General features: G+C 31.6%; 2 protein-coding genes across 4 annotated transcripts; one reads left to right on the forward strand and one right to left on the reverse strand.

Moving 5' to 3' along the window:
- Nucleotides 1-4,975: 4,975 nt before the first annotated feature.
- On the forward strand, nt 4,976-7,952 carry LOC114184951 (uncharacterized protein At3g17950-like). Of its 3 annotated transcripts, none has more exons than XM_028072375.1 (4): nt 4,976-5,115; nt 5,377-5,516; nt 5,653-5,876; nt 7,271-7,952. In XM_028072375.1, exons 3-4 carry the CDS (start codon nt 5,724-5,726, stop codon nt 7,655-7,657), a joined length of 540 nt encoding a protein of 179 aa, XP_027928176.1. In that variant the 5' UTR covers nt 4,976-5,115; nt 5,377-5,516; nt 5,653-5,723; the 3' UTR covers nt 7,658-7,952. The 3 variants fall into 3 exon arrangements, with proteins under 3 accessions (XP_027928176.1, XP_027928175.1, XP_027928174.1); XM_028072374.1 differs by having other exon boundaries at nt 5,656-5,876; XM_028072373.1 differs by having other exon boundaries at nt 5,733-5,876.
- A 441-nt stretch (nt 7,953-8,393) lies between these two features.
- Nucleotides 8,394-11,529, reverse strand: LOC114184950 (putative E3 ubiquitin-protein ligase XBAT31). The gene is made up of 8 exons (XM_028072372.1): nt 11,164-11,529; nt 11,011-11,070; nt 10,676-10,747; nt 10,482-10,603; nt 10,235-10,375; nt 10,041-10,148; nt 9,347-9,602; nt 8,394-9,031 (listed from the first exon to the last, which is right to left on the reverse strand). The coding sequence occupies exons 1-8, from the start codon at nt 11,344-11,346 to the stop codon at nt 8,657-8,659; spliced, it is 1,317 nt and encodes a 438-aa protein (XP_027928173.1). The 5' UTR covers nt 11,347-11,529; the 3' UTR covers nt 8,394-8,656.
- Nucleotides 11,530-13,092: the final 1,563 nt, after the last annotated feature.

A 13,092-nucleotide genomic window follows, 5' to 3' on the forward strand; every position in this document is an offset into this window, starting at 1 on the left:
AGGAATTAAAATTTTGTTTCAATAAATTTGGTTGCTTTAGGGTCATATTCCAGGAATGATCTTCATTAGTATTAAACAAATTGATGCAATTTGTAGCATACAAGAGAAGACGAAACTGTGTAGCCTAGTTTATTTGATTTTTCTGAAAGATGGTAACAAATCTAATAGTGTGTATTAAAAAAATAAACTGCACATATGCTTTTTATTTTTCTTTTACCAGTAAAAAGATTTAATATATTAAAATAGGTATACTCAGAATTCAAGACATAATTACTTGTTAATAAAGTGTTTTTCTCTTTGTAACTTCATTTTGTTAAAGTTAATAACTCACTTTAAGTCGGTGCTCAGCTCCTAAATTATCACAAAATTATTTAAATTTAGTCGAAAAATCTCCTCATTGCCGATTTCAAGTTTCTTCAAAACACAGATATTTTGAGTTTCAACTAGGGTTATAAATTTCTTAAAAACATAATAAACTTTGGATTTCAATTTAATAAAGTAAACCCAAGTCATTATTGTAAAGTGATTCATGAAGGAAATACAATATTTATTGCCATTGAGTGAAGCAATTTTAATATGTACACAAACATAGAGTGAATTAATCTAACTTACTTTCTGTGTGGTTGGAATTGGAAAAAAAATTATGTTTCTTATCAAGTTGACAACCTCTATACAAATGAAAATAACTTGAATATTTGGTAAGTCTTTCAGTAATTCATGTTTTTGATTTTGAGTTTATGGTTTAGGAATTTTGAATAAATTGAATAGATATCATGTTCAAGTGACAAAATCTCTCTCTAGCTTACGATCAAGTTCTAACTTTAAACTCTTGATTATAAATAATATATAATTAATCGGAAAACTTTATCTCTAGTTGAAGTGTTGGGTTTGGGCTCCCAACTATGCTAAGGTCCATATACTTAGTGAGATCCATTTGACTCACTTAAGGTAAGTGAGAGAACTTCAAAGTCAGTAAAGTGTAAGAACATTGAATGACCAAAAACGCAGCCAAGAAGAAGGGATAAAGGAGAGAAAGTTCTGCAGATTTTTCACACTGTGCAGTCTTGGTAAATTGACGATTGCAAGTTAGTTAACCGTTGGATCGGGCTGAAACTTTGACCCAAGGTTCGCAACATATGATTCTTCATTATAACCGTTCGGATCGTCAATCGAAGGTCTCAGGTTTGAGATATTGGTCCTGCACAGTAGTTCTATTTTAGGGATTTTTCTCACTTTGTTCTTCAATTAGCAAGATTTGATGTTTTGTTGTTTGACTGCATGTTAGCACTTGTTTGTGCAGTTTGTTAAGACTCATTTATACACTATTTTTTATTATAGTGGAGCAATTTCTTTGGTCTAGACGACCCGTGATTTTTACCCTTGAATTGAGGGGTTTCCACACTAAAATTGGTGTGTTCTTTGGTTATAATTATTGTTGCCATTTTATTATTATTGATCCTTATAGATTCAAGTTAGGAGAAATTAATCCGCTGCATTATCTAGTATTTTGGGTGTGTTGTTGTTTTTCCCATCATGAAGTAACTCATCACCATCAAGTAACTACACACTTTCTTGTTTTGGACTTTCTTTTTGGACTTTCTTTTTAGGTTCATGAGAAATATTTCCAGTTTCAATGAGGTTTTCCTTTTGATAATTTTGATTTTATTGCTACTAAGTATATGTGACAATTTTTTTCCAGTGTGGACTTAGTTAGTAATTTAGTTGTTATATTATTATATCTTTGATTTGTTTTGGTTTCTATATTTGTTTTTGAGTTAGTTTGAGTTCAAATATTTATTAAATATAGTCAATGTAGTCCCTTCTATTAAAATGTTGTTAATGTGGTTTGGAAGTTGCAAGTATATACATCAGTCTAATAAAAGACTTAAGAAATTTGATCTTTATATTTAGACCTTAATTCATTTTTGTCCATATAATGTTTTTGGACCCAATTGAGTCCTTATATTGTTTAAATAGAGAAAATGTGTTCCCTTCTATGAAATCAATTAACATATCGTTAAGAAGTAAGCACATATGAGTCCAAACTCTTTTCTCCCTTCCCCAACTCCTTATTCTTCAACTACACAATCTCATTGAGTTTGTCTCCTTCAAATTCAATATCACAAATCCAAGATCTTGATTTTTGTCTATTGCATCATCAAAGATGAACACATAAACCCAATTGTGGCTTTTGAATTCGTTTCCAAGATTCGTGGAGGATGATTGACAAAAAATAGACTACATTGTCTCCATATAAACAATATATGAACTCAATTGAATTAGAAGAAAAATATTAAGACCAAATTACTAATTAAACTATTTATTTGGCTGACAAGTGATCATCTTCCAAACTATATTAATGTCAAAGGGACCATGTTTATTTTATTTTACCAATATTGAGACTCAATTGAGTCAAAAGTAATATAGAGATCAAAATAAATCAAATACTTATAAGGACCAAATTACTAATTAACCTTTTAGTATATATATATATATATATATATATATATATATTTATAATATCTTACTTTTGTGATAACAACTTTTTTTTTCTGAGTGGTTATTTTTCATATTCCAAAATTTTAAAAATTTTCTCTCACCTTTTGAATCTTTTCCAAATCTTTTAAATTTTTTTTTCTCATTTTGTATTGTAATTGACCTCTGGTCGTGTCTAACTTAATAAAAAGTTGTCCTGCTTTCTCAAATTTTCCAAGGATTTTTTTTTCTCGAGTTTAAAGAGTATTCATAAGTTTTATCAACCTTAACTTGAGATTTGACTCCTCAAGTGAATAAATTATGCATTCAAAGAAACAACACTCATACTTTTTTTCAACTATTTGTTGATCGCTATGTTTTTACAACAATGTGATATTATTTACAGTTACTTCTCTTCAAGACTTCAAACTGTCTAAGGTTAAGAGTCTACATTTTCTTGGTATTTTCATTTCTAAATAACACTTTTTCAGGTTTCTCCAAGACTTTTATTGTATCTAAGTTTAAAGTTTTCATTAAAACATCATTTAGAACTAAATGCAATAGAATCTTTTGACTAGCTCACCGTGCAACGTATTTGCTTATCAAAGGGCATTATCTCTTATCAAATATTCTAACAATTATCTCTTTAACTTATGTCATAATTGTTTATTTTTTTATGTCATTCATGAATAGAGGAAGTTAACAAATAAATAAATACAAAGTGTATAGAATTAGACTATATATTAATATTTGAATATGCAAAACTATTTTTATAATATTTTATTTTAAACTATACCTCATTATTTTTTTTCAAAAAATATTAATTTTGAAAATAAAATCATTTTGCAATATAAAGACATTTTGTTATATTATATTGAGTATCCTTTAACTTTAAAAAACTAATAACGACTTTTAATGTTTAAGAGTTTATAACAAGTTTGCCAAGATCTTATTTACAGATAGTTTTATCTCTTAAATATGCAATGAGGAGTTTGATATCATAATATAATATCATTTACAGATAGTTTTATTTCTTAAATTTATAATTAGGATTTTGACCTCAATTTCGTACGTTTAGTAACTTTATCTGGAGTTAACAAAATTGTTTATAATATTATTTACAAATTATATATTATATAAGATATGATTTTCATTAAAAATTAATTAAATCTAATGTTATCAATACTTCACGTCAACAGCAAGAAAAAAAAACTTCAAAATTTGCTAGTCTTTTTTCCTTTTTCACCTTCGAAATTATATAATTAGTATGTAAGTACGAGTAAAATTCAATGAAATTTACTTTACTTAATTTATAATAAAAGGAGTTTTTTTTTTTCTTTCTCAAATGAGACAAGAAAAAACAAAGTTAATTATTTGTATTTATCCATCCATTAAAAACTTAGGAAATGCTTTGAATTCATGATCCAAATACTTTGTTGATAATAAGAATGAAAGACAATGGTAATCATAAACTTTTAAGAAGCCTAATTTGTTATGATATTATGATTGTTATTTGTTTCTTATTCTTTATGTTTTAACGTGATTTAGTGTAAATTATTGATTAATATATTATTATTATTTTTTTAAAAAAGTCAATAACCCATAATAAATTACATTAAAAAATAAATAAAAAAAATAAGAATTAAAATAATTTTCCATATACATCGTTATTATTCTTCATGGAACTTGAAAATGTCCAGTCTCCCTTATTGTTGTTGTTTGAACTTCTTTTGATATAAAAAGTCTTTCTTTTATGAAGTTTTGTGAATCTATAGGTTCAAGGACCACTCTCCTTCTTTCTTGATTTGCATGTTTATCATATTGACCAAAGTTCTTCTGAATTTGTAATTTAACTTTAATGATGTCCAGTTATTTTACAATTTTGAATTCTTCAAAACCATCAATACACATAATAGAATCAAAGTACGGAAGAGATATAGATGAAAAAACTATCATTTTGTATTGAAGTTATTGTAGATTTTTGGCTTTACCTCTTAATAAGAAATTTAATCAATTTTGTACTCTAATTAAATATTTACTTTGTTAACAATTTTAGTATTTTAAAAATAATACAACTAGTTGAATCACTTGCCTCATATAAATTTGATGGAACAAATCTCAACATGATATAAATTAATAGGAGATTCAAAACATAATTTATACAAAAAAAAAATACTAGTTACTTCATTAGACTCTTACATGACATCATTACATTAACAATATCACTGTCAAGTCATCTATTAACCTTGTTACATGACAATTAAAAAATAAGTATAATAATTGATAGTATTTTTAGAAATAAAAAATTGAAAAATACTTAAATCCTAACTTTTTTTATGCCAAATGTTAATATTAAGAAATAAAAAAAAATGTGAAAAACACGTTCTTTATTATTTCTACTGCATTTCCATAAAATTCAAAACAAAATCCTCTTTTTCACATTTTAATCAAAGCCTTTTTTAGGTAGAAAAAATTGTTTTCATTAGTGGTGGTTTTATTTTCAATAATTTTTTTTTCTCACTCTCTCTATTCAAGTTGCCATCTTTTGCTCTTCTCGACTCTGTAACTGATACCAAACTGTTCTGCCTCCATCTCTCACACTCTATGCAGAGTCTCCCAAATTCCAATCAAGCCTGAGAGGTAAGATGTCACTCTCACCTCACACCCTTTCTCTCTCCGATGTGTGACTTTCAGAGCCAACATTAATGTGCTTAATTAACCATTCAAAACGGCTTCACTTTGGATCAAAGAACCTCTTTGTTACGTATTCGTCTTTTCTCCTTTGGTTGAATGTCAACTTTATACTACTTCTGTTGAATGTCGGTGCCACTGGTTTGTTGTTTCTGCACTTTCTTAGTAAATTTTGACTTTACTTTATTTCTTTTATGGTGTTTTGGTCAGAGGGTACACAATCTGGAGGTGATACTTCTTTGTCTGAAGTGACACTTGTTTGGATAGTTCCCAGTATTTTGTTTCAGTGTGTTGTTATTCACTTCTACTCCTCCATTTCATTCAGCAAAAACACTGTAATGGCTCAACAGGTACCCTTTTCCCTTCTCTCTCACACACACGCAATACACTCATAAGTTGCATACTCATATTGATGTTATGTTATCAGAATATAAAGTGGGGTGCTTCGAAATGATTTCGAGGGTTTTGTTTTTTTTTTTTTTGTAGCAGCTTGTACATCAGATTCAGTTTTTGGTTTTCAATTTCAAATTTGGAGGGTGATAGGGTTGTTGTTGCTGATGATGCAGGAAGAAGGGTGGCCTTTGGGATTGAGATTCTTGAATTCTAGACTTGGGCTGGTGAGAAATGGTTCTGGTTCAGCCTCTTTCAGTACTGTGCTCACTGCTTCTCATACCCCTTCAACTGATTCTTCCTCAGATCTTGACACACAGGTTCGAAGTTTTACTCGAACTGAAATTCAAGAACAGAAATTATTGTTAGGGTAAAATGTGTTTTAGATCCTCAATTTCCAGCCAAAGTTTATCTTAGTGATTGTTTTTGTCCTTGAATTTGTGATAATGGATACATTTTGTTTTTCTTTGTGGAATAGTAGGAGGCACAAAATTGAAGGGTAAATCGTATTTTGTCATTATTATTGATTATCGATATTATCAGTTATCAATGCAAGATAGTGTTGTGACGACCCTTTTGTTTCATTGATACCATTGCTACTTACTGCTACCTGTTCCTTTGTCCTAAACTGCTATGACCTTCCTAGCATGTTGTCATGTCTTTGGCTTTTTGTTTTTGTGGTTTCATTTTGTGTTTTTGCTACTATGATGGCAGCATTTTAATTCTTTTGGGTATTATTTATAAAAGTGTTCGTAGTCACAGATAGAGACATCTCAAATATTTTGTATGTATATGTATATATCTTGATGTAACTTTTTTGGTACGAAATAATGACTGTTTCACATCCTGCAATGGTTAATCAAGTTTGATTGTGACTCTTGCTCTTCTCAGCTTCACACAGCAACGTTCCTTTTTCGGATCTTGAACCATTGCCCATTCAGCTCGTTTTAACATTGACACGCTTTACTCTTTCATGCTTGTTAGAACATTGGCTTTTGACTATGTACTTTGTTTTGTGTTTATTTCACTGACGAAGATGAAGCTTTTTAATTTTTGAACCAGTCCAAGCCACAAAAATGAATAGGAAAAAGAAGCTCCACGTAATGAGCATGCCCATAAAGCTTCGGATTTCTTCCCTGTCGGTCTCTTTTGGATCCTTCGCTTCTTTAGTGTGTAAATAATTGCTTGGCGCTAATGGGGTCCATGCCATGGCCTAGCACATAATTGCCATTTGACAGAGAGTGACGTTGATTTCACTTTAATTGCCATTTTGTTGGTATACTGTTTGTCATTTTGAGATCAATCTAAAGCACGCTTTGTTGAAATTTGAGTCTTTTATTTGAGGGTTTGGGGAAAAAAGAGTTAAAATGCATAACATCACCCACCCTTGAACAGTGTCAGAAAGGGGCCATCATAGTGTAAAGCAGACGAAACACAGAAGACTGTACGAGTGACATTTTTTCATAGATGCTTCTTTAGTAATGATTGAGAGAGCCTTTGACGTAATGATATCGGGTTAAGGATTCAAATCTCGAAAATAGTCTCTTAGGGAATAAAACTGTGCACATTTGGCATCCCATTCATTACTGTTTTTTGTTTTTTTCTATCATGTGAATGAATGTGAACTGAAATTTCGCATATATTCTACTTGTTTATATAGAAGTATTCATGATCAAGCCATTTTACCTGACTCATTTGACATGGCTTGGTATAGTCCACTGGATCATTCTTCCGTGACAACAGCATTACACTTGGCAGCCTCATTGGTATTTCTAGCTTCTTGGAACTCTCAGGAAGATCAACAAGAGGAAGAATGGTGGAACCCTCGAAGGACAGCAAAAGAATTCACAAGCTGAAGCCTTGGTTGTTTTCACTTTGTTCAAGACTAAGTACTGATGCAGTGAGTGGAAATGATGCCCCCTCTCTTGGTCACTACCTTGAAGCTGAGAGAAGAGCAGCGAGTACATACAGAAGGAACCAGTATCCTACGACTTATGGACCCAATGTTTTCTCCCCTATTCAAGATTCAACCTCACTATTAGTGGGTAGCCAAATTGATCATTGGCCATCTGCTTCATTGGGTGATGATGGTGGACATTAGCATGATCATAACAGTGAACTAGAAGAGTGATGGATAAGGAACACTACACTAATAGTTTTCTCTTGTCTGTGTGGATATTTGAACATATTATGATCCCTTGTTATTGATTTATATTTCATTTAGAGGTCATGGAGTTCTTTTATCTGTTTCAGGAGATTCTCCTGCTTGGTAATTAAATTTCAAGGCATTAGGATGTTCTGTTCGTACTCCATTTTGCCCCATATAGTCTCTACTTCTTTATGATAGCAATACAACAATAAATACATGCTGCAGACCATAAATTTAAACTATTAAAGCCTCTATAAGTTACTGAAGTTGCATACCATTCTGGTGTGGAAGAAGTTATTACATAGTGGTTTGTGTGTTTGTTTCTATCTTGGTGGGGATCACCACTGATTTTTAGCATGTCAAGTCCTTTTACATTTATTTCAAGGGGAAATCACATCTCAGGTCATGAGAAAGTACTTCACATGAAAAATAAAGTATAATGAAGTTTGGTGATCAAGACTTCCTGGTTGAGTATGCCTCCAGACTAAAGTAAAAATGTTTTAGATTAATCAAAACAAGTTTTCACTTTTTCATCATATGTTTCACTATTCAAATGATGTGAAACCAACTACTCTGCTTAAATAAATGAACACTCACAATTTAATGAAGGTATAGTCTTTCCATACTAAGAAAAATACCTGCTTGTGTGTATGAATCCATATATGTTTACCATTGTTAAAGCAGTAAAGAAACTCACCTTTAACTCTTGCATACTATATTTCATATTTGGGGGAAACAATACACAACCGTTCTGTCCTCCATCTCCAAGAATCAGATCTCAGAAATCAAAACTCAAACAGATTACAAACTATTGTCACTAATGATCTCAGTGATCTTTGGACAATTGAAACAAAATGAATACAAGAACCCAATATAGGCTGCCATTCCACAGCACTCACATCAATTTCCTGCCTGCTTGCAATCAAAATAACGACCGACAATCATCACGCCTCAAGAAACCTCCCATTGTTTTTCATCTGTAATTTTCCCTGAATTGCGGCCAGCAATCCTTCCAAATGAGGCCGACAAGCTCTTGAAGCTGCTGCTTCCTTCACTGAAATTTGATTTTCTGGATCTCCTTGGCTTCATAGGGCTGGATTCCACTTCCGTATCACAGCTCTTGTTAATCTTAGCAACAAGTAATTGAATAATGGCACCACGGCAAAATGGACAAGCTGGTCCAGAAAGGGAGTTAGTAGCAGGATCAGGCTTCTTGTGACAGCATAGTGCTAGGGTGCAATGAGCACACATTTGATGGCCACAGGGTCTGACCTCGATTGTGCACACTTGATCAAAGCATATGCAACATAACTCCATATCATCGGCCTATATGAACAAAAATAACCAACAAATAAATAATTTATGATCTTTTAAAGACAAAATCTCCAATTCCATGTTTCCAGAGAAACAATTGATCACATGAGATACTAATGAGACTATTGCATTCTAAATCCTGAGTCTCAGAATGAAGCATTACTAGGGAAAAAATAAAGAGATGAAATAGCAGTGTGTAATGTTATTGTATCCTAAAGAACATTCTTGGTACCTCTACCAAAGCATAATCTTTAACCATAGTAAACTGCAAAATGCATTGAAGTAAAACTACTAATATAAATCAGTGAAGAAAGGAAGATGTTGTACCTCAGAGGCCATATTACTGTCTTCACTCTCAGAATGCAGTGGGGATGGGGGCATGTGAACCTCCTTAAGTATGGCCTTTTCCCTCTCCCTGTTAGCTTCAAGCAAGGCTTTCTCCAGTAAGGCCTTTGCTTCTTGACTGAGCTCACTGATGAACTTTAATGGTGATGGCCAAACAAGTGGTGCAGCTGATGAAGGATCCAGCAGGGCAGCACATGCCTTATGCTTGTGCTTCAGGGCTACAGAAAATGGTATTTTCCTGAAAAACAGTATTTAAGCCAGGTCTTAATAGATTTGCTCGTAATGAATAAAAAATCCAGAATTTTTTTTTTTTGAATTACGGAAAGGACAAAAAAGAGGCTGAAGAAAATTCTTTGTTGACATTAACCGAGGAAAAAAAAAATTTAGTTCTCTTGAAGTATCTAGGCGCACAACATAGACATCAAGCACAAATTATAGTCAAATATAATCATCCTAGTAAGATATTTGTAAGTAGAAAACATGGAAGATTATCAACATTAACATGTCAACATTGTTATTTCAGAAGGAACACAATAATTGCCATAACCAAATTATCATATTTATTAGATGTTCAAAAGGAACATGAGTGGATCCTTCAAGTCTTTTCCATATTTTCAATGGTGATCTACAATGACATCTATAATAGATCTTTAAACAGTAAATATAATTTACTTACCCAGAAGAATCTAATTGAAGTCTATCTGCTCCATAAGCAAGCAACATCCGAACACAGTCCAAAGAACCACCACGGGCAGCCATATGCAGTGGTGTGCTTCCAGGGTAACTGCACATGTTACTTTCATCAATCTTCATGAAAAGCCATCAAAACTCATACAAGAATGACTAATGCATAACTTCTAAGACCATTACCCATATCCACCGGTTGAAGCACAAACAAGAGCACCATTGTCAAGAAGGGCATGAAGACATTCAGACCGTCTGTGGCGAGCTGCAAGATGCAGAGGGGTAGCACCATTTCCGTCTCTTATGTTGACGAATCTTGCGAATCCCCTGAAAATTCCAGCGAAGAATTAAGCATCAATATTCATGCTTGTATGTGCTTTATGACTAGTGTGTGTATAAACAGAGAACGAGAGAAGAAAACTGTATGTCTAACCAAGAATCTGCAACAGGTGTGGAATGAGCAGCAGAAAGAATAGCCTTAAGGCAATCAATATGACCATAATAAGCAGCATAGTGCAAGCAAGTTCTCCGACGTATAGAATCAAACATCAATATCTGAAACATTAAAATTACATCAACCCCAAACTATTGTATTGGAAAATCAAAACAAAACAAAGTATAACATACATTTGCTCCGGCATGGATAAGCTTCTCAACACAACCAGTCTTTCCATGCATCACAGCCAACATCAACGGGGTCTACACACAGAGAAAAACAAATCAGAAATACAATTTTAGTATCTAATAAAACTAAACAAGGGCACAACCTTTAGTTTGACAATCACAAAAGTAGGGACTGGTACTCTCTTTAACCTTTGCAGAAATTGAATGAGAAAACTTTGTATATTTGAAATTAAAAAACTCAACTCATTTTAAATTCTTATTTTCTTCTCTGATAAATGTCCATAATGTTTATCTTAAAAGCTTAAGAGTTGAATTGCAGTTACAGATAAACACAGCACCTGCTTCAGGCGATTCAATATGTCAACATTGGAAGACCTGTCCAACAACATGGAAAGAACCTGCTCCAAAAGCAAAAACAGCACCATGATCAAAACACATAAAAAGACACAGCAACAGAAGCAGACAACAGCATTCAAATCCAAGAGAACAACCTGGATCCGACCATTGGCAGCAGCTACATGCAGCGGCGAGAGCCTGTCATGGCCAGTGGTGAGTTCCAGCACAGTGGGGTCTTCTTCCACCATGGTCTCAACAACCTCCAATTCTCCGCTAGCAAGTGCAGGGAACAAACCATGGTCCTCATGCTGCTGTACGCAACTCAGCCTCTGACCCATTTCCTCGATCACCACTTCGCGCGGAGAGAGGTGGCCGGAAACCGCCCCACGCGCCGCCTCCCACGGTGGTGACGTGGAAGTGTGTCTGGTTCGACTCTGAGGGTGATAGATAATAATCTAAGTGTTGGAGTCTTCTTGGAGTTTGGACCTGCCCGATCAGATTTCGGGCAGCTTGACCATACGCGTATAAAGGTTTCGGGCAGTCACCGGATATTTAGGCAGAATTAATATTAAAAGTTTGGTTCACTGTTTCTTCTCCAAACACTCTTTGGAAAGCGTGCAAATTCTGTGTCCTTCAATATTTTACTACTAAAATGAAAAATATCTTCTATGTTAATAAATTATATTCTAAAATTGGGTTTAGTTTTGCATGTTATATGCTACATTACAAGAGTAAGATTTGATTTTTGTAAGATACGGTTATTAAATATAACATAAAATTTAAGATTATTTAAGTTATAAACAATTAAAGAATGAATAAATTATATACATTTGTCAATATATAAATGTAGTGTTTATTTTGTTTCTTGTATATAACGTTTTAATATTTCTTTTTTTATTATATAAAAACCAAATTATTCTTCCAATATGATTGTAGAAAATAAAATATACTAAAAATAGTTATTAAATATTGTTTTACTAAGATTAATTTATTATTACTATGGTCAATTATACGGTTTTAAACACATTTTTAATGTTTTAAGTAATTATATCAATGACGGCGGGTTTGTTATGGTAGTAATTATTTATGTTAAAATCTACGCGAAAGTTTGACAGCTTAGACTATACAATTTAACAACCAAGGAGAAAAAGTAGAAAATAAAAAATTTACAAATGCATGCGTGTTGACTTGTTTTCATGGATTATTTTTGTACTTATTTTTTGATGTGACAGAAAATTTTAATTAAGAAAAAAAAGAATCAGATCTGAAATAGGAAAATAAAACTATTTACATTATTCATAAAGGTATTTCATTTATAATTTTATTTATAGTAGAATAATTATTTTGTTAAGGAAGGTTATTAAATAGAATTAGCATAGTTTTAGTTTTTTTCTGAAACAATTATTTTATTAAATTTATAAATTTATGAACAAATATATGACATTTTAAAAATAAAATTATATTGTATTTCATTGAAATGTCTTATTTTATGATAAGGTTGATTTAAATACTTTATGGTAGCTGATCTTTTTCAGTGTGGGTTACGTTTATATTAACAAGAATTAGTATAGTTGAACCATCATATTCTAAATTAACATGCGTTTTACACGTAGTCCAAATGATTTGGTTTTATGCTTTAATAATAGAAAAGCTCTTATTCAGTTTTTGACTATTAGGTATTTAGGTAAGAAGATATTTAATAAGCTTTCACAAACACAATTGATCATATTATATCTCCACCAATTCTCATGTAAATTTGGTACAAGCTCTCTCTATAAAATTGATTATATATATATATATATATATATATATATATATATATATATATATATATATATATATAATTAGGCTACAAATGATAAACTTTAACATGAAAAACTACAAAACTAAGATCAAGTCATGATTTTCTCTAAATAATTTTGTAAATATTTTAGTATTTTTTTATTTTATTTTTACCTAAGTATAGAAAGGTGATTTTAATATATATATATATATATATATATATATATATATATATATATATATATATATATATAAACTTTGGAAATTTGATAAAATGTTAAACTTTCTTTAATTTCCACCGA

The sequence above is a fragment of the Vigna unguiculata genome, chromosome 5 (genome assembly GCF_004118075.2).
Source record: "Vigna unguiculata cultivar IT97K-499-35 chromosome 5, ASM411807v1, whole genome shotgun sequence".
Classification (NCBI taxonomy): Eukaryota; Viridiplantae; Streptophyta; class Magnoliopsida; order Fabales; family Fabaceae; genus Vigna; species Vigna unguiculata.